This window comes from Scyliorhinus torazame, chromosome 4, assembly GCF_047496885.1.
Source record: "Scyliorhinus torazame isolate Kashiwa2021f chromosome 4, sScyTor2.1, whole genome shotgun sequence".
NCBI classification, from domain to species: domain Eukaryota; kingdom Metazoa; phylum Chordata; class Chondrichthyes; order Carcharhiniformes; family Scyliorhinidae; genus Scyliorhinus; species Scyliorhinus torazame.
In genome coordinates, this window is record NC_092710.1 from 342,900,214 (window position 1) to 342,923,481 (window position 23,268).

The 23,268-nt window shown below is 44.7% G+C and overlaps 1 protein-coding gene across 1 annotated transcript in view; it reads right to left on the reverse strand.

The window, feature by feature from the left end:
• LOC140411190 (dynein axonemal heavy chain 8-like) overlaps nucleotides 1-23,268 on the reverse strand; it is a 2,783,184-nt gene that overhangs the window by 227,582 nt on the left and 2,532,334 nt on the right. The window contains exon 70 of the mRNA XM_072500280.1: nucleotides 2,628-2,843. Within this exon, the coding sequence (XP_072356381.1) occupies nucleotides 2,628-2,843 (216 nt within the window). The remainder of the gene's footprint in view (nucleotides 1-2,627; nucleotides 2,844-23,268) is intronic.

The window sequence follows — 23,268 nt, forward strand, 5'->3', positions numbered from 1 at the left end:
CCGAGTGCCGCCCGGCCAGCGGGTGGCGGGCTGTTGGGTTGGGGGGTGGGGGAGGTTCGGGAGCTGGGGTGCGGGGGAGGGGTGGGGGCACCAATGCAGCCAGTGTCACTCTACACGACCAGAGGCCACTTCAGGCGTGTGCGGCAATGGTTGCCCGTGCCTGGATACCCTGGTCCCGTGGGGGGTCACCTAAAACCCGTGATCCATTTCTTGGTCATCCCCGCTTCCCGCCCGCACGCCTCCTCCCCTCCCAGGTTTGGCGGAGGACCCCCCTGCTCGCTCCGGCAGCCTCTGCTTGTCCTACCTCCTCTTTCTCTCTCGCCAGCCACGGCACCTCTTTCCCGATTTTTAAAACAAGTGACATGCGCCGTCTGCAATGCCCCCAGCGGAGTATTGTGGAGGCCCCGGAGAATACCGGGTCAAGCTAATGATATGCCAACAGCGTTTACGTGTGGAGTAGGCCGCATTGACACCGCTGTTGAGGCGCTGGCGCGTTGCAATTTGACCTGCGCCCAGCGCAAGTCACGATTTTGGCTTCACGACTAATTCTCCGCCCAATTGCCTTTCCCGATTTCGGTGTCAGGCCACGAACAATCTGACTCATGGAGTTTTACAACACGGAAAGGGGATCTTTGACCCATTGCGTCCGTGCCAACCATCAACGACATAACTATTCTAAACCCATTTTCCAGCATTCTATATGTAACCTTTTGTATAATTAAAAAAAAATAATCTTTCATTGTCACAAGTAGGTTTACATTAACACTGCAATGAAGTTACTGTGAAATGTCCCTAGTCGCCACATTTCAGCACCTGTTCGGGTACACAGAGGGAGAATTCAGAATGTCCAAATTACCTAACAGCACGTCTTTCAGGACTTGTGGGAGGAAACCGGAGCACCCGGAGGAAACCCACACAGACACAGGGAGAGCGTGCAGACTCCGCACAGAAAGTGACCCAAGTCGAGAATCGAACCTGGGACCCTGGAGCTGTGAAGCAACAATGCTAACCACTGTGCTACCGTGCTGCCCATAAAGCCTTTGGAAATACCTGTGGCATAAATACCCATAAATACCTGTGGTATTTCAAGTGCACATCTAGTTGCGAGGGTTCCCGCCTCTACCACCCTTCCAGGCAGTGAGTTCCAGATTCCCACCACCTTCTGGGTGAAAAAGGTTTCCCTCACATCTCCTCTAAACCTCCTGTCCATTACCTAAGTCTATGCCCCCTGGTCATTGACCCCTCCACTAAGGGAAAAAGTACCTTCATTTCCATTCTATCTATGTTCCTCATAATTTTGTACACCTCAATCAGGTCATCCCTCAGCCTTTTCTGCTCCAGGGAGAACAACCCCAGCCTCTTGATAGCTGAAGCGATCCAGCCCAGGCAACATCCTGGTGAATCTCCTCTGCACCCTCTGCAGTGTAATCACTTCCTTTCTATAATGGGTGACGATAACTGCGCACAGTACTCCAGCTGGGGCCTAACCAGGGTTTTATACAGCTCCAGCGAAATCTCCCTGCTCTTAGATTCAATGTTTCGATTAACTAAGGCAAGAATCCCATATCCCACCTTATCAAGCTGCCCTGCTGACTTCAGAGACCTATGAACCTGCACACCAAAGTTTCTTTAATCCTCTGTACTTCGTAGGGTCTGACCATTCATTGTATATTCCCTTGTTAGTCCTCCCAAACTTCACACTTTTCATAGTTAAATTCCATTTGCCAGTCTTCTGCCCATCTAACCAGCCCATCGATATTGTCCTGTAATCTAAGACCTTGCTCCTCATTATATACCAGTGAGATTGTTGGATACAACAAAGGCTATGGGTTCTGCCAACAGCACAGTATTTATATTATTTATAGTATTTATCAACCTGTCTTGCTAACTTCGGAGATCTGTGAACATACACACCAAGGTCCCATTGACCCTCTGTACTTAAAGGGTCCAACCATTCATTGTGTACTCCCTTGCCTTGTTAATCCTCCCAAATTGCATTGCCTCACACTTTTCATGGTTAAATTCCATTTGCCAGTTTTCTGCCCATCTAACCATCCCGTCTATATCATTCTGCGTGGCCTTGCTCCTCACTATTTACCACAGCACCATTTTTTTTGTCACCTGCGAACTTACTTAACATACCTCCTACACTCACATCCAGATCATTAATGTGTACTACAAACAATAAGTTTCCCTGTCACTGAAGTTAGGCTCACTCGCCTGTAATTTCCTGTTTGTCTCTACTTCCCTTCTTGAATAATTAGCTGTCCTCCAGTCCTCTTGCACCTTTCCTGTGGCCAGAGCAATTTTTAAAAAAAACATCAGAGCCACTGCAATCTCCTCCCTTGCCTCCCACAGCAACCTGGGATACATCCCATCTGGTCCCGGGGTGCTTATGAACATTACGGTTAGCATCAAAGTAGAGTACATGAGATGCATTCAAGCGTGAAGGGAAATATAAATAAACAATTCATCAAAGCAGCTGTGTCTGAACCATGAAACTGTCAATCACAGACTCATGAAAAGCATTGCTCTGTGAATCCAATTTTTCTGCCAACGTCCATTTTCCGCCCAATCGAGGTTCCCAATCTTAGTGGCAGGGAATGGAGAATTCCACCCAGTATTACCTTCAGAGGCAGAACCTCTTTGTTGATGGAAAAGAAGGAAGCCATAGCTTGCGTCCAGGATAATAAGCCAGCAACATTGCCACAGACTTTCTTAGCATGTTCAAAAGTATAATCCTCCATAGTGAAATACGGCTGGAGAAGTTCTACTGTTTCATCATTGATGGTGTCCTTTGGAAACTGCTGCAGGGCCTGGAGAAAACCAGTGCCACTCAATAACTGCAAAAGAAGTGACAAAAAACACGTGTTATTCTTCAGATTAAGTCATGAATAAAGATTTATTGCTTTGATTCATCATCAGCTCAATTACTATTGCATCATGTGACTGCAAAGATGGCAGACGGCAAATGAGCTGAGCGTTCGTCTGTTTTGTTTAGTAATTCCTGTGTTCCTTCATTGTGTTCAATCTTGATAACAAAGAATAAACAAGGCAAGACACATGCAAAATACCTCTTAACTTTCCTCAAAGGAACTTGTGGAGACTCATTTATGATTCATCTATGTAAATGTGTTGGGTTCCTGAGTCAATGACAAGGACTTGTAACAAACAGTAATTTATTCACTAGCCGAGCAGCTACTTCATGTTTGTACGCTGTCCATGCTCCCAAGAAGAACTCCTTTGCTCCCGACATGAAAATGAAAATCGCTTATTGTCACAAGGAGGCTTCAAATGAAGTTACTGTGAAAAGCCCCTAGTTGCCACATTCCGGCACCTGTTCGGGGAGGCTGGTACGGGAATTGAACCGTGCTGCTGGCCTGCCTTGGGCTGCTTTCAAAGCCAGTGATTTAGCCCTGTGCTAAACCAGTCCCTAAACCAGACATGTGACCCTTTATGTAGCCATGTTATTACAAGAGCACTCATCTTTACACCTTCCTGTTTTGTTGGAACAACTGGTGGGACGCGACGTAACAGTGTGTGCGATTGGAAACGATGGATATTTAGCGGGCTGGACGAGGGTCTGTAGTAGTATTGCCAGGGGTCAATCTTGGGACATAAAAGCAAATTACTGCGAAACCAGAAACAAAATCTTGGGACCTTTGCTTTTCCTAATGTGTATTGATGATCTAGATCTTGGTGTGCAGGTCACAATTTTGAAATTTGCAGATGATACAAAACTCTGAAATGATGTAAACTGTGAAGAGAACAGTGCATATCATCAAAAAGAAATAGATTGGTTGATGTAGTGGGCAGATAGCTGGCAAGTGAATTTCAGTATGGAGAGGTGTTAGGTGATGCATTTTGGTAGGAAATACATGGAGAGACAATATAAAATAAGGGGTAAAATTCTAAAGAGGGGTGCAGGAGCAGAGGGACCTGGGTGTACATGTGTATTGATCATTGAAGGTGGCAGGGCAGGTGGAGAGAGCAGCTAATAGAGCATATAATATTCTGGGCTTTATTAATAGGGCATAGAGTACAAGAGTAAGGAGGTTTAGCTGAACTTATACAAAACACCAGTTAGACCTCAGCTGGAGTAGTGTGTATACCGTTCTGGGTGCCACAGAGTCCAGAAGGGGTTTAGAAGAATGGTTCTAGGGATGAGAAATGCCAGTTATGAGGATAGATTGGAGAGGTTGGGACTGTTCTCCTTGGAGAGAAGGCAGCTGAAAGGAGATTTGATCAAGATGCTAAAAGTCATGGGGGTGCTGGATAGAGTAGATAGGGATGAACCATTCCTGCTTGTAAAAGGGTCAAGAATGAAAGGGCACCGATTTAAAGTTATTTACGAAAGAAGAAAATGTGATGTGAGAAAAAAATTATTCACATAGCGAATGGTTCGGGTCTGGAATGCACGGCCTGGGAGTGTGGTGGAGACAAATTCAAGAGGGCATTCGTTGAGTATTTGAAAAGAATCAATGTACAGGGGTATGTGGAAAAGGCAGGAGAATAGCACTAAGCCAAGATGCTTGTTTGGAGAGCTGGTGCAGACACGATGGGCCAAATGGCCTCCTTCTGTACCATAACAATTCTGTGATCTGCAATTATATGAACTACAAATGTGAAATAGCAAATTATTTTGATCTAATTATGATTACAGAGACAAGTTATAAGGTGATTGAGGTTGGAAAATAAATATTCCAGGGTATACAATATTTAGAAAAGACTGACAGAATGGTGAAAGAGGAGAGATGACCCTGGTAGCATAGGATGACACAAGGCCATTAATGGGAAAGAACCTGGCCTCAGAAGATTATGAAGTAGAATCAGCTAGAAAACACTGGTGAGGCAGATTATAGGCCGCCTAACAGTAGTTTACCATTGGACAGAGCATTAAACAACAAATTAGTGGAGTTTGTAACAAAAACAATGGAATAATTGTGGGGCACTTTAATCTTCATATATAGATTGGGACAATCAAATTTGCAAGAGTGATCTGGAAGATGGTTAATGGAATATTTTAATGAGAGTTTCCTGGAGCAATACGTTGTGAAATTAACTGGGGATAAAGCTATCTTAGATCTAGTGATTTGGAATGAAGCAGGTTAATTAGTAATGGTAGAGTAAAACGTCCACTGGGAAATAGTGATCATAATATCATTAAATTCTAGGTTAAGTATGGAAGTGATATACTCTCAAACAAAAACCTTAAACTTTTTAAAAATAAAATTTAGAGTACCCAATTTATTTTTTCCAATTAAGGGGCAATTTAGCATGGCCAATCCACCTACCCTGCACATCTTTGGGTTGTGGGGGTGAAACCCATGCAAACACGTGGAGAACGTGCAAACTCCACACCGTCAGTGAAGGTACTAGAGGACTTATTGGGAAGTGTCGAAATACTCTGCTTTTTTTTAAAGGTAAGAAACTTGCAAGTGGCGATGTTCAAAGAGATTTGGTATTCACGTACCAGGAATGCAAGAAAAATTGTATACAGAAACAGTAATTCGGAAGGCGATGGCATGTTGTTTTTTTATTGCAAGGTGGTTGGGGTACAAGAATAAAAGTCTTGTTACAGTTGTACAGAGTTTTGGTGAGACCATGGCCGGGATTCTCCCTTTCACACCGCTAGGATTGGGAATCCCGATCAGTCGGAGGATCCTGAGTCGGGACAGAAACGGGATCAGCACCAAGCGGCAGACCTGCCCTTAGTTTTCATTCCCCTGTCACCGGTGCCAGCTGGCTTCCCACCCCACACTGACTCCTGACGTGATGGACCCCGAGGGGGGGGGGGTCATGGGTTTAGCCTATTGGTCATGTGACCCTCTCCTGCTGCCAGGCTGTAGATGGAGGGTCGTCCAAGGGCCCTGGCATTTGGGTGGTCTAAGGCGGGGGGTAAGGGGTTGAATTTGGGACCCTCCCCTGGTATGGATGTCCCATGTCTGGACTGCCACTTCCAGCCCTGGGCAAGCTGAAGATCACTATTGGCAGAGCAGTACCTTCACTCGCCTTTGATTGACAGAGCTGCCAGAAAGTTTGTTTATTTTTGTCTTTGTCTTCAGGCTTGAATGTACCTGAAGTAACACCCCCCCTCCCCTCCACTGATTCTAACCGTAATGTTTAGAAACCTTTTGTTATGATTGACAGCTGCTGACCACACGCTCAGTGCTTTCTACAGTTAGAAAAGAGAAAGTGAAGCCACTTAGCTGCTTTGATGTGGTCAGCAGTTGTCAATCATAACAAGAATGTTCAGAAACATCGCGGTGAGAATCCATGTTAAACCAATCAGAACAGGATGAAGAATTTGAACAGAGGGCTGCCTGAGATCAACATGCCAATAGCGATCTTTAGGTTGACTAGGGCTGGAAGGGGCAAAAACTGGATGCCAATCCCGAGTCTACCCCTTACCCACAGCCCGAGCTCCCCAAATCTGGAAGACCCTCAGGGAACCCTTCTTCTGCAGCCTGGCAGTGGGGCAGAGGGGCACATGACCAATGGGCTAAGCCCCTTTATCCCCCCATTGGATCAATTGCGCCAGACTAGGCTGTCATGCCAGGGTGTCAATGCCATGGTGCCAGGGGGCAATGCACCACTGGCAATATCAGGGAAGTGATAACTAAAGGGGGAGGGTGGGCTGAGGGGGTCGGGTCACCGTAATGCATGCTCGTGGTGTGTGCGTGTGTGTGTGGGGGGGGGGGGGGTGACCCATTATTGCCATGTTTGTAGGAGGATTCCCCTCTTTGCTGAGGGGTTGGAGTGTTTCCCTCGTCAGCGGGGGGGGGGGGGGGGGGGGGGGGGGGGGAGGGGATTAACATTGCATTGTGGGGTGGGGGAGGGGGTCTGCCACAGGATGCTGGGATAGGGTTTTCAAAATGGTGGCCCGAGACTGTGGAGGGAGGGGAAAGCGGCACTCTTGCTGCCATGTATAAATTTGAATGGCAAAGAAATGTGAATAGCACCTGGTCAACACTCCTCGCGTTAGCAGGGGCCAGTTCTGATTCTCCGGTGGCGGGAGCACATTGACCGGATTTCTCCGAGCTCGCCCGCGGCTGGGATTCCCCGGTCCGGTAGCACTAAATGGAGTTTTGGCTGAGTACCATATTCTCCATTCTCGCTGCAGCGGTGTCAGGGTGAACGAGATGGGAGAATCCCTGCTTTCGTCTCTGGAAAGGAGACTCCCGGCCCACATCCGCAGTACCATGTGTGCAGTTGTAGTCTCCACATTTCAGAAAAGGCGTGTGATTCAACGGGAAAAAAAATCTGTGTCTTTTTTGGACGTTTTAAGTGGAGTGATTCCCAGCAGCTTCAACGGCGAGAAACAGGCCGCTATTCAACGGCACTTTGGCGTTTTTCTTTGGCCTCGGAACGTTTTTCTCTGCTGTGGCCATACTTTAATCATTTCCTGTTGGTGAGTCCATTTTGTCAGGCTGCCCTGATCTTCTCTCCCTCCTTTCAACTCCCCTCCCTTTACAACACCCCCACCCGTTCTTCCCAAACTCAGGGAGGTCCCCGGGAACACCCTTCATCCCCATTCCACTTGGTAAGGCTTACCAGGCTCCATAGCTGGCAGTGTCAATGTGGCACCCGGGAACCTTGGCACTGCCTGCCTGGCACCCAGGCAGTGCCACTGCCAGGCTGGCAATGTCAGGATGCCCCTGCCATGGTGCCCATGTAGCACCGCCAGAGTGCCAGGTTGGCAATGCCAAGGCGCCTGGGTGTCGGAGGGAGTGTCAGGGTGCGAATCTACTTTGTCCCCGACCATGATGGAACTGAATGACGGAGCTGACATGATGGAACTGATTAAAATAAAAACTGTTTATTGACACAAGTAGGTTTACATTAGCAATGAAGTTAATGTGAAAAGCCCCTAGTCGCCACATTCCAGCGCCTGTTCGGGTCACAGAGTGAGAATTCAGAATTCTCTGCTAGTACGCGGACTGAACACAAGCTGCTGGCCTTGTTCGGCATTAAAAACCAGCTGTCTAAATTTTGGAAGGGCCACGAAGAATACAGCACGAGTTTTAAGGATACAAAGTAATAACATTTATTTACTATAACATATATATATAACAGTAGAGCAGTAATTTCCCTTGCTACATACTCCTTCCTGCTGGTTCCTGAACTGGCCAGCTTTATTTACACTAGGAGTTTACTAGTGGTTTCTCCGCCCACCTCATTGGGGAAGCTCATACTCCCACAGGATTGTGGGATAGTCATTAGTCCCCAGCCAATGGTAAGTAGGCAGGTTATAACACGAACCCACTGAGCTAAACCAGCCCATGATAGAGCAGACATGATGCAACTGAATGATGGAGCAGACATGATGGAACTGAATGATAGAGCAGACATGATGGAACTGAATGACAGAGCAGACATGATGGAACTGAATGATGGAGCAGACAGGATGGAACTGAATGAGAGACAAGACACGATGGAACTGAATGATGGAGCAGACAGAATGGAACTGAATGAGAGAGCAGACATGATGGAACTGAATGATAGAGCAGACATGATGGAACTGAATGATAGAGCAGACATGATGGAACTGAATGATAGAGCAGACATCATAGAACTGAATGATGGAGCAGACAGGATGGAACTGAATGAGAGACAAGACACGATGGAACTGAATGATGGAGCAGACATGATGGTACTGAATGATGGAGCAGACAGAATGGAACTGAATGAGAGAGCAGACATGATGGAACTGAATGATAGAGCAGGCATGATGGAACTGAATGACAGAGCAGACATGATGAAACTGAATGATAGAGCAAACATGATGGAACTTATTGATAGATCGGACATGATGGAAATGAAAGACAGAGCGGACATGATGGAACTGAATGATAGAGCGGACATAATGGAACTGAATGATAGAGCGGCATGATGGAACTGAACGATGGAGTAGACATGATGGAACTGAATGATGGAGCAGACATGATGGAACTGAATGATAGAGCAGACATGATGGAACTGAATGATAGAGCGGACATGATGGAACAGAATGATGGAGCGGACATGATGGAACTGAATGATGGAGCAGACATGATGGAACTGAATGATGGAGCAGACATGATGGAACTGAATGACGGAGCGGACATGATGGAACTGAATGACAGAGCGGTCATGATGGAACTGAATGACAGAGCAGACATGATGGAACTGAATGAGTGAGCAGGCAAGATGGAACTGAATGATAGAGCGGACATAATGGAACAGAATGATAGAGCGGCATGATGGAACTGAATGATGGAGCGGACATGGTGGAACTGAATGATGGAGCAGACATGATGGAACTGAATGATAGAGCAGACATGATGGAACTGAATGAGTGAGCAGGCAAGATGGAACTGAATGATAGAGCCGACATGATGGGACTGAATGATAGAGCCGACATGATGGACTGAATGATAGAGCGGACATAATGGAACTGAATGATAGAGCAGACATGATGGAACTGAATAATCGAGCGGACATGATGGAACTGAATGATAGAGCGGCAAGATGGAACTGAATGATAGAGCGGACATGATGGAACTGAATGATAGAGCGGCATGATGGAACTGAATGATGGAGCGGACATGAGGGAACGAAATGATGGAGCAGACATGATGGAACTGAATGACGGAGCGGACATGATGGAACTGAATGACAGAGTGGACATGATGGAACTGAATGACAGAGCAGACATGATGGAACTGAATGAAGGAGCAGACATGATGGAACTGAATGATAGAGCAGACATAATGGAACTGAATGATAGAGCAGACATGATGGAACTGAATGACAGAGCAGACATGATGGAACTGAATGATGGAGCAAACATGATGGAACTTATTGATAGATCGGACATGATGGAACTGAAAGACAGAGCGGACATGATGGAACTGAATGATGGAGCGGACATGATGGAACTGAATGATGGAGCGGACATGATGGAACTGAATGACGGAGCAGACATGATGGAACTGAAAGACAGAGCAGACATGATGGAACTGAATGAAAGGGCAGACATGATGGAACTGAATGATAGATCGGACATGGTGGAACTGAAAGACAGAGCAGATTTGATGGTACTGAATGAGAGAGCAGACAAGATGGAACTGAATGATAGAGCCGACATGATGGAACAGAATGATAGAGCAGACATCATGGACTGAAAGATGGACCGGAAATTATGGAACTGAATGATAGAGCAGACATGATGGAACTGAATGACAGAGCAGTCATGATGGAACTGAATGATAGAGCAGACATGATGGACTGAATGATGGAGCGGACATAATGGAACTGAATGATAGAGCAGACATGATGGAACTGAATAATCGAGCGGACATGATGGAACTGAATGATAGAGCGGCATGATGGAACTGAATGATAGAGCGGACATGATGGAACTGAATGACAGAGCGGACATGATGGAACTGAATGACAGAGCAGACATGATGGAACTGAATGACAGAGCAGACTTGATGGAACTGAATGATAGAGCGGTCATGATGGTCTGAATGATGAAGCATACATGATGGAACTGAATGACACAGCAGACATGATGGTACTGAATGAGAGAGCAGACAAGATGGACTGAATGATTGAGCGGACATGATGGAACTGAATGATAGAGCAGACATGATGGAACTGAATGATAGAGCGGACATGATGGAACTGAATGACAGAGCAGACTTGATGGAACTGAATGATAGAGCGGTCATGATGGTCTGAATGATGAAGCATACATGATGGAACTGAATGATAGAGTAGACATGATGGACTGAAAGATGGAGCGGACATAATGGAACTGAATGATAGAGCAGACATGATGGAACTGAATAATCGAGCGGACATGATGGAACAGAATGATAGAGCGGCATGATGGAACTGAATGATAGAGCGGACATGATGGAACTGAATGACAGAGCGGAAAAGATGGAACTGAATGACAGAGCAGACATGATGGAACTGAATGATGGAGCAGACATGATGGAACTGAATGATAGAGCAGACATGATGGAACTGAATGATAGAGCGGTCATGATGGAACTGAATGATGGAGCAAACATGATGGAAATTATTGATAGATCGGACATGATGGAACTGAAAGACAGAGTGGACATGGTGGAACTGAATGATGGAGCAGACATGATGGAACTGAATGATGGAGCGGACATGATGGAACTGAATGATGGAGCGGACATGATGGAACTGAATGATGGAACAAACATGCTGGAACTGAATGATAGAGCAGACATGATGGAACTGAATGACAGAGCAGACATGATGGGACTGAATGATGGAGCAGACATGATGAAACTGAATGATGAAGCAGACATGATGGAACTGAATGACAGAGCAGACATGATGGTACTGAATGAGAGAGCAGTCAAGATGGACTGAATGATTGAGCGGACATGATGGAACAGAATGATAGAGCAGACATGATGGAACTGAATGATAGAGCGGACATGATGGAACTGAATGATAGAGCGGCATGATGGAGCAGACATGATGGAACTGTATGATAGAGCAGAAATGATGGAACTGAATGAGAGAGCAGTCAAGATGGATGAGAATGAGAGAGCAGACAAGATGGAACTGAATGACAGAGCGGACATGATCGACCGAATGATAGAGCAGAAATGATGGAACTGAATGATAGAGCAGACAAGATGGAACAGAATGATAGAGCAGAAATGATGGAACGGAATGATAGAGTAGACATGATGGACCTGGATGATAGAGCAGAAATGATGGAACTGAATGATAGAGTGGACATGATGGAACTGAATGATAGAGCGGCATGATGGAACTGAATGACAGAGCGGACATGATGGAACTGAATGATAGAGCGGCATGATAGAACTGAATGATGGAGCGGACATGAGGGAACTAAATGATGGAGCAGACATGATGCAACTGAATGACGGAGCGGACATGATGGAACTGAATGACAGAGCGGACATGATGGAACTGAATGACAGAGCAGACATGATGGAACTGAATGAAGGAGCAGACATGATGGAACTGAATGATAGAGCGGACATGATGGAACTGAATGATAGAGCGGACATGATGGAACTGAATGAGAGAGCAGGCAAGATGGAACTGAACGATAGAGCAGACATGATGGACTGAATGATAGAGTGGACATAATGGAACTGAATGATAGAGCAGACATGATGGAACTGAATGACAGAGCAGACATGATGGAACTGAATGATGGAGCAAACATGATGGAACTTATTGATAGATCGGACATGATGGAACTGAAAGACAGAGCGGACCTAATGGAACTGAATGATGGAGCGGGCATGATGGAACTGAATGATGGAGCGGACATGATGGAACTGAATGACGGAGCAGACATGATGGAACTGAAAGACAGAGCAGACATGATGGAACTGAATGAAAGGGCAGACATGATGAACTGAATGATAGATCGGACATGGTGGAACTGAAAGACAGAGCAGATTTGATGGTACTGAATGAGAGAGAAGACAAGATGGAACTGAATGATAGAGCCGACATGATGAAACTGAATGATAGAGCAGACATCATGGACTGAAAGATGGACCGGAAATTATGGAACTGAATGATAGAGCAGACAAGATGGAACTGAATGATAGAGCGGACATGATCGACTGAATGACAGAGCAGACATGATGGAACTGAATGATAGAGCAGACAAGATGGAATTGAATGATAGAGCAGAAATGATGGAACTGAATGATAGAGCAGACATTATGGAACTGAATGATAGAGCAGAAATGATGGAACTGAATGATAGAGCTGACAAGATGGAACTGAATGTTATGAGCAGACATGATGGAACTGAATGATAGAGCGGAAATTATGGAACTGAATGAAAGAGCGGCATGATGGAACTGAATGATGGAGCGGACATGATGGAACTGAATGATGGAGCAGACATGATGGAACTGAATGATGGAGCAGACATGATGGACTGAATGATAGAGTGGACATAATGGAACTGAATGATAGAGCAGGCATGATGGAACTGAATGACAGAGCAGACATGATGGAACTGAATGATGGAGCAAACATGATGGAACTTATTGATAGAATGGACATGATGGAACTGAAAGACAGAGCGGACCTAATGGAACTGAATGATGGAGCGGGCATGATGGAACTGAATGATGGAGCGGACATGATGGAACTGAATGACGGAGCAGACATGATGGAACTGAAAGACAGAGCAGACATGATGGAACTGAATGAAAGGGCAGACATGATGAACTGAATGATAGATCGGACATGGTGGAACTGAAAGACAGAGCAGATTTGATGGTACTGAATGAGAGAGCAGACAAGATGGAACTGAATGATAGAGCCGACATGATGAAACTGAATGATAGAGCAGACATCATGGACTGAAAGATGGACCGGAAATTATGGAACTGAATGATAGAGCAGACAAGATGGAACTGAATGATAGAGCGGACATGATCGACTGAATGACAGAGCAGACATGATGGAACTGAATGATAGAGCAGACAAGATGGAATTGAATGATAGAGCAGAAATGATGGAACTGAATGATAGAGCAGACATTATGGAACTGAATGATAGAGCAGAAATGATGGAACTGAATGATAGAGCTGACAAGATGGAACTGAATGTTATGAGCAGACATGATGGAACTGAATGATAGAGCGGAAATTATGGAACTGAATGAAAGAGCGGCATGATGGAACTGAATGATGGAGCGGACATGATGGAACTGAATGATGGAGCAGACATGATGGAACTGAATGATGGAGCAGACATGATGGAACTGAATGACGGAGAGGACATGATGGAACTGAATGACAGAGAGGACATGATGGAACTGAATGACAGAGCAGACATGATGGAACTGAATGATAGAGCAGACATGATGGAACTGAATGATAGAGCGGACATGATGGAACTGAATGAGAGGGCAGGCAAGATGGAACTGAATGATAGAGCCGACATGATGGAACTGAATGATAGAGCAGACATGATGGACTGAATGATAGAGCGGACATAATGGAACTGATTGATAGAGCAGACATGATGGAACTGAATAATCGAGCGGACGTGATGGAACTGAATGATAGAGCAGCAAGATGGAACTGAATGCTAGAGCGGACATGATGGAAGTGAATGACAGAGCGGACATGATGGAACTGAATGACAGAGCAGGCATGATGGAACTGAATAATGGAGCAGACTAGATGGAACTGAACGACAGAGCGGACATGATGGAACTGAATGACGGAGCAGACATGATGGAACTGAAAGACAGAGCAGACATGACGGAACTGAATGATAGAGCAGACATGATGTAACTGAATGATAGATCGGACATGATGGAACTGAAAGACAGAGCAGATTTGATGGTACTGAAAGAGAAAGCAGACATGATGGACTGAATGATGGAGCGGACATAATGGAACTGAATGATAGAGCAGACATGATGGAACTGAATGAGAGAGCAGTCATGATGGTACTGAATGATAGAGTCGACAGGATGGAACTGAATGATAGAGTTGACATGATGGACTGAATGATGGAGCGGACATAATGGAACTGAATAATAGAGCAGACATGATGGAACTGAATAATCGAGCGGACATGATGGAACAGAATGATAGAGCGGCATGATGGAACTGAATGATAGAGCGGACATGATGGAACTGAATGACAGAGCGGAAAAGATGGAACTGAATGACAGAGCAGACATGATGGAACTGAATGATAGAGCAGACATGATGGAACTGAATGCTAGAGCGGACATGATGGAAGTGAATGACAGAGCGGACATGATGGAACTGAATGACAGAGCAGGCATGATGGAACTGAATAATGGAGCAGACTAGATGGAACTGAACGACAGAGCGGACATGATGGAACTGAATGACGGAGCAGACATGATGGAACTGAAAGACAGAGCAGACATGACGGAACTGAATGATAGAGCAGACATGATGTAACTGAATGATAGATCGGACATGATGGAACTGAAAGACAGAGCAGATTTGATGGTACTGAATGAGAGAGCAGACATGATGGACTGAATGATGGAGCGGACATAATGGAACTGAATGATAGAGCAGACATGATGGAACTGAATGAGAGAGCAGTCATGATGGTACTGAATGATAGAGTCGACAGGATGGAACTGAATGATAGAGTTGACATGATGGACTGAATGATGGAGCGGACATAATGGAACTGAATGATAGAGCAGACATGATGGAACTGAATAATCGAGCGGACATGATGGAACAGAATGATAGAGCGGCATGATGGAACTGAATGATAGAGCGGACATGATGGAACTGAATGACAGAGCGGAAAAGATGGAACTGAATGACAGAGCAGACATGATGGAACTGAATGATAGAGCAGACATGATGGAACTGAATGATAGAGCGGTCATGATGGACTGAATGATAGAGCGGACATAATGGAACTGAATGACAGAGCAGACATGATGGAACTGAATGATGGAGCAAACATGATGGAACTTATTGATAGATCGGACATGATGGAACTGAAAGACAGAGCGGACCTAATGGAACTGAATGATGGAGCGGACATGATGGAACTGAATGATGGAGCGGACATGATGGAACTGAATGATAGAGCAGACAAGATGGAATTGAATGATAGAGCAGAAATGATGGAACTGAATGATAGAGCAGACATTATGGAACTGAATGACAGAGCAGACATGATGGAACTGAATGATAGAGCAGACATGATGGAACTGAATAATAGAGCGGTCATGATGGACTGAATGATAGAGCGGACATAATGGAACTGAATGACAGAGCAGACATGATGGAACTGAATGATGGAGCAAACATGATGGAAATTATTGATAGATCGGACATGATGGAACTGAAAGACAGAGCGGACATGATGGAACTGAATGATGGAGCAGACATGATGGAACTGAATGATGGAGCGGACATGATGGAACTGAATGATGGAGCGGACATGATGGAACTGAATGATGGAACAAACATGCTGCAACTGAATGATGGAGCAAACATGATGGAAATTATTGATAGATCGGACATGATGGAACTGAATGACAGAGCAGACATGATGGGACTGAATGATGGAGCAGACATGATGAAACTGAATGATGAAGCAGACATGATGGAACTGAATGACAGAGCAGACATGATGGTACTGAATGAGACAGCAGTCAAGATGGACTGAATGATTGAGCGGACATGATGGAACTGAATGATAGAGCAGACATGATGGAACTGAATGATGGAGCGGACATGATGGAACTGAATGATAGAGCGGCATGATGGAGCAGACATGATGGAACTGTATGATAGAGCAGAAATGATGGAACTGAATGAGAGAGCAGTCAAGATGGAACTGAATGAGAGAGCAGACAAGATGGAACTGAATGATAGAGCGGACATGATCGACCGAATGATAGAGCAGAAATGATGGAACTGAATGATAGAGCAGACAAGATGGAACAGAATGATAGAGCAGAAATGATGGAACGGAATGATAGAGTAGACATGATGGACCTGGATAATAGAGCAGAAATGATGGAACTGAATGATAGAGTGGACATGATGGAACTGAATGATAGAGCGGCATGATGGAACTGAATAATGGAGCAGACAAGATGGAACTGAATGAAAGAGCAGACATGATGGAACTGAACGATAGTGCGGAAATTATGGAACTGAATGAAAGAGCGGACATGATGGAACTGAATGATAGAGCGGACATGATGGAACTAAATGATAGAGCAGACATGATGGTACTGAATGATCTAGAAGACAAGATGGACTGAATGATAGAGCGGACATGATGGAACTGAATGATAAAGAAAACATGATGGAACTGAATGATAAAGAGGACATGATGGAACTGAGTGATAGAGCTGACATGATGGAACTGAATGAGAGAGCAGACATGATGGAACTGGATGATAGTGCGGACATGATGGACTGAATGAAAGAGCAGATATGATGGAACTGAATGACAGAGCGGACATGATGGAACTGAATGATAGAGCGGCATGATGGAACTGAATAATGGAGCAGATAAGATGGAACTGAATAATAGAGCAGAAATGATGGAACTCAATGAGAGAGCGGACATGATGGAACTGAATGATAGAGCGGCATGATGGAACAGAATGATAGAGCGGCATGATGGAACTGAATGATAGAGCGGCATGATGGAACTGAATGATAGAGCGGCATGATGGAACTGAATGACAGAGCGGAAAAGATGGAACTGAATGACAGAGCAGACATGATGGAACTGAATGATAGAGCAGACATGATGGAACTGAATGATAGAGCGGTCATGATGGACTGAATGATAGAGCGGACATAATGGAACTGAATGACAGAGCAGACATGATGGAACTGAATGATGGAGCAAACATGATGGAAATTATTGATAGATCGGACATGATGGAACTGAAAGACAGAGCGGACATGATGGAACTGAATGATGGAGCAGACATGATGGAACTGAATGATGGAGCGGACATGATGGAGCTGAATGATGGAGCGGACATGATGGAACTGAATGATGGAACAAACATGCTGGAACTGAATGATAGAGCAGACATGATGGAACTGAATGACAGAGCAGACATGATGGGACTGAATGATGGAGCAGACATGATGAAACTGAATGATGAAGCAGACATGATGGAACTGAATGACAGAGCAGACATGATGGTACTGAATGAGAGAGCAGTCAAGATGGACTGAATGATTGAGCGGACATGATGGAACTGAATGATAGAGCAGACATGATGGAACTGAATGATAGAGCGGACATGATGGAACTGAATGATAGAGCAGACAAGATGGAACAGAATGATAGAACAGAAATGATGGAACGGAATGATAGAGTAGACATGATGGACCTGGATGATGGAGCAGAAATGATGGAACTGAATGATAGAGTGGACATGATGGAACTGAATGATAGAGCGGCATGATGGAACTGAATGACAGAGCGGACATGATGGAACTGAATGATAGAGCGGCATGATGGAACTGAATGATGGAGCGGACATGAGGGAACTAAATGATGGAGCAGACATGATGGAACTGAATGACGGAGCGGACATGATGCAACTGAATGACAGAGCGGACATGATGTAACTGAATGACAGAGCAGACATGATGGAACTGAATAAAGGAGCAGACATGATGGAACTGAATGATAGAGCGGACATGATGGAACTGAATGATAGAGCGGACATGATGGAACTGAATGAGAGAGCAGGCAAGATGGAACTGAACGATAGAGCAGACATGATGGACTGAATGATAGAATGGACATAATGGAACTGAATGATAGAGCAGACATGATGGAACTGAATGACAGAGCAGACATGATGGAACTGAATGATGGAACAAACATGATGGAACTTATTGATAGATCGGACATGATGGAACTGAAAGACAGAGCGGACCTAATGGAACTGAATGATGGAGCGGACATGATGGAACTGAATGATGGAGCGGACATGATGGAACTGAATGACGGAGCAGACATGATGGAACTGAAAGACAGAGCAGACATGATGGAACTGAATGAAAGGGCAGACATGATGAACTGAATGATAGATCGGACATGGTGGAACTGAAAGACAGAGCAGATTTGATGGTACTGAATGAGAGAGCAGACAAGAGGGAACTGAATGATAGAGCCGACATGATGAAACTGAATGATAGAGCAGACATCATGGACTGAAAGATGGACCGGAAATTATGGAACTGAATGATAGAGCAGACAAGATGGAACTGAATGATAGAGCAGACAAGATGGAATTGAACGATAGAGCAGAAATGATGGAACTGAATGATAGAGCAGACATTATGGAACTGAATGACAGAGCAGAAATGATGGAACTGAATGATAGAGCAGACAAGATGGAACTGAATGTTATGAGCAGACATGATGGAACTGAATGATAGAGCGGAAATTATGGAACTGAATGAAAGAGCGGCATGATGGAACTGAATGATGGAGCGGACGTGATGGAACTGAATGATGGAGCAGACATGATGGAACTGAATGATGGAGCAGACATGATGGAACTGAATGACGGAGAGGACATGATGGAACTGAATGACAGAGAGGACATGATGGAACTGAATGACAGAGCAGACATGATGGAACTGAATGATAGAGCAGACATGATTGAACTGAATGATAGAGCGGACATGATGGAACTGAATGAGAGGGCAGGCAAGATGGAACTGAATGATAGAGCCGACATGATGGAAATGAATGATAGAGCAGACATGATGGACTGAATGATAGAGCGGACATAATGGAACTGAATGATAGAGCAGACATGATGGAACTGAATAATCGAGCGGACGTGATGGAACTGAATGATAGAGCGGCAAGATGGAACTGAATGCTAGAGCGGACATGATGGAAGTGAATGACAGAGCGGACATGATGGAACTGAATGACAGAGCAGGCATGATGGAACTGAATAATGGAGCAGACTAGATGGAACTGAATGACAGAGCGGACATGATGGAACTGAATGACGGAGCAGACATGATGGAACTGAAAGACAGAGCAGACATGACGGAACTGAATGATAGAGCAGACATGATGTAACTGAATGATAGAGCAGACATGATGGTACTGAATGAGAGAGCAGTCAAGATGGACTGAATGATTGAGCGGACATGATGGAACTGAATGATAGAGCGGCATGATGGAGCAGAGATGATGGAACTGTATGATAGAGCAGAAATGATGGAACTGAATGAGAGAGCAGTCAAGATGAAACTGAATGAGAGAGCAGACAAGATGGAACTGAATGATAGAGCGGACATGATCGACCGAATGATAGAGCAGAAATGATGGAACTGAATGATAGAGCAGACAAGATGGAACAGAATGATAGAGCAGAAATGATGGAACGGAATGATAGAGTAGACATGATGGACCTGGATGATGGAGCAGAAATGATGGAACTGAATGATAGAGTGGACATGATGGAACTGAATGATAGAGCGGCATGATGGAACTGAATGACAGAGCGGACATGATGGAACTGAATGATAGAGCGGCATGATGGAACTGAATGATGGAGCGGACATGAGGGAACTAAATGATGGAGCAGACATGATGGAACTGAATGACGGAGCGGACATGATGGAACTGAATGATAGAGCGGACATGATGGAACTGAATGATAGAGCGGACATGATGGAACTGAATGAGAGAGCAGGCAAGATGGAACTGAACGATAGAGCAGACATGATGGACTGAATGATAGAGTGGACATAATGGAACTGAATGATAGAGCAGACATGATGGAACTGAATGACAGAGCAGACATGATGGAACTGAATGATGGAGCAAACATGATGGAACTTATTGACTGATCGGACATGATGGAACTGAAAGACAGAGCGGACCTAATGGAACTGAATGATGGAGCGGACATGATGGAACTGAATGATGGAGCGGACATGATGGAACTGAATGACGGAGCAGACATGATGGAACTGAAAGACAGAGCAGACATGATGGAACTGAATGAAAGGGCAGACATGATGAACTGAATGATAGATCGGACATGGTGGAACTGAAAGACAGAGCAGATTTGATGGTACTGAATGAGAGAGCAGACAAGAGGGAACTGAATGATAGAGCCGACATGATGAAACTGAATGAGAGAGCAGACATCATGGACTGAAAGATGGACCGGAAATTATGGAACTGAATGATAGAGCAGACAAGATGGAACTGAATGATAGAGCGGACATGATCGACTGAATGACAGAGCAGACATGATGGAACTGAATGATAGAGCAGACAAGATGGAATTGAATGATAGAGCAGAAATGATGGAACTGAATGATAGAGCAGACATTATGGAACTGAATGATAGAGCAGAAATGATGGAACTGAATGATAGAGCAGACAAGATGGAACTGAATGTTATGAGCAGACATGATGGAACAGAATGATAGAGCGGAAATTATGGAACTGAATGAAAGAGCGGCATGATGGAACTGAATGATGGAGCGGACATGATGGAACTGAATGATGGAGCAGACATGATGGAACTGAATGATGGAGCAGACATGATGGAACTGAATGACGGAGAGGACATGATGGAACTGAATGACAGAGAGGACATGATGGAACTGAATGACAGAGCAGACATGATGGAACTGAATGACAGAGCGGACATGATGGAACTGAATGATAGAGCGGACATGATGGAACTGAATGAGAGGGCAGGCAAGATGGAACTGAATGATAGAGCCGACATGATGGAACTGAATGATAGAGCAGACATGATGGACTGAATGATAGAGCGGACATAATGGAACTGAATGATAGAGCAGACATGATGGAACTGAATAATCGAGCGGACGTGATGGAACTGAATGATAGAGCGGCAAGATGGAACTGAATGCTAGAGCGGACATGATGGAAGTGAATGACAGAGCGGACATGATGGAACTGAATGACAGAGCAGGCATGATGGAACTGAATAATGGAGCAGACTAGATGGAACTGAATGACAGAGCGGACATGATGGAACTGAATGACGGAGCAGACATGATGGAACTGAAAGACAGAGCAGACATGACGGAACTGAATGATAGAGCAGACATGATGTAACTGAATGATAGATCGGACATGATGGAACTGAAAGACAGAGCAGATTTGATGGTACTGAATGAGAGAGCAGACATGATGGACTGAATGATGGAGCGGACATAATGGAACTGAATGATAGAGCAGACATGACGGAACTGAATGAGAGAGCAGTCATGATGGTACTGAATGATAGAGTCGACAGGATGGAACTGAATGATAGAGTAGACATGATGGACTGAATGATGGAGCGGACATAATGGAACTGAATGATAGAGCAGACATGATGGAACTGAATAATTGAGCGGACATGATGGAACAGAATGATAGAGCGGCATGATGGAACTGAATGATAGAGCGGACATGATGGAACTGAATGACAGAGCGGAAAAGATGGAACTGAATGACAGAGCAGACATGATGGAACTGAATGATAGAGCAGACATGATGGAACTGAATGATATAGCGGTCATGATGGACTGAATGATAGAGCGGACATAATGGAACTGAATGACAGAGCGGACATGATGGAACTGAATGATGGAGCAGACATGATGGAACTGAATGATGGAGCGGAAAAGATGGAACTGAATGACAGAGCAGACATGATGGAACTGAATGATAGAGCAGACATGATGGAACTGAATGATGGAGCAAACATGATGGAAATTATTGATAGATCGGACATGATGGAACTGAAAGACAGAGCGGACATGATGGAACTGAATGATGGAGCAGACATGATGGAACTGAATGATGGAGCGGACATGATGGAACTGAATGATGGAGCGGACATGATGGAACTGAATGATGGAACAAACATGCTGGAACTGAATGATGGAGCAAACATGATGGAAATTATTGATAGATCGGACATGATGGAACTGAATGACAGAGCAGACATGATGGGACTGAATGATGGAGCAGACATGATGAAACTGAATGATGAAGCAGACATGTTGGAACTGAATGACAGAGCAGACATGATGGTACTGAATGAGAGAGCAGTCAAGATGGACTGAATGATTGAGCGGACATGATGGAACTGAATGATAGAGCAGACATGATGGAACTGAATGATAGAGCGGACATGATGGAACTGAATGATAGAGCGGCATGATGGAGCAGACATGATGGAACTGTATGATAGAGCAGAAATGATGGAACTGAATGAGAGAGCAGTCAAGATGGAACTGAATGAGAGAGCAGACAAGATGGAACTGAATGATAGAGCGGACATGATCGACCGAATGATAGAGCAGAAATGATGGAACTGAATGATAGAGCAGACAAGATGGAACAGAATGATAGAGCAGAAATGATGGAACGGAATGATAGAGTAGACATGATGGACCTGGATAATAGAGCAGAAATGATGGAACTGAATGATAGAGTGGACATGATGGAACTGAATGATAGAGCGGCATGATGGAACTGAATAATGGAGCAGACAAGATGGAACTGAATGAAAGAGCAGACATGATGGAACTGAACGATAGTGCGGAAATTATGGAACTGAATGAAAGAGCGGACATGATGGAACTGAATGATAGAGCGGACATGATGGAACTAAATGATAGAGCAGACATGATGGTACTGAATGATCTAGAAGACAAGATG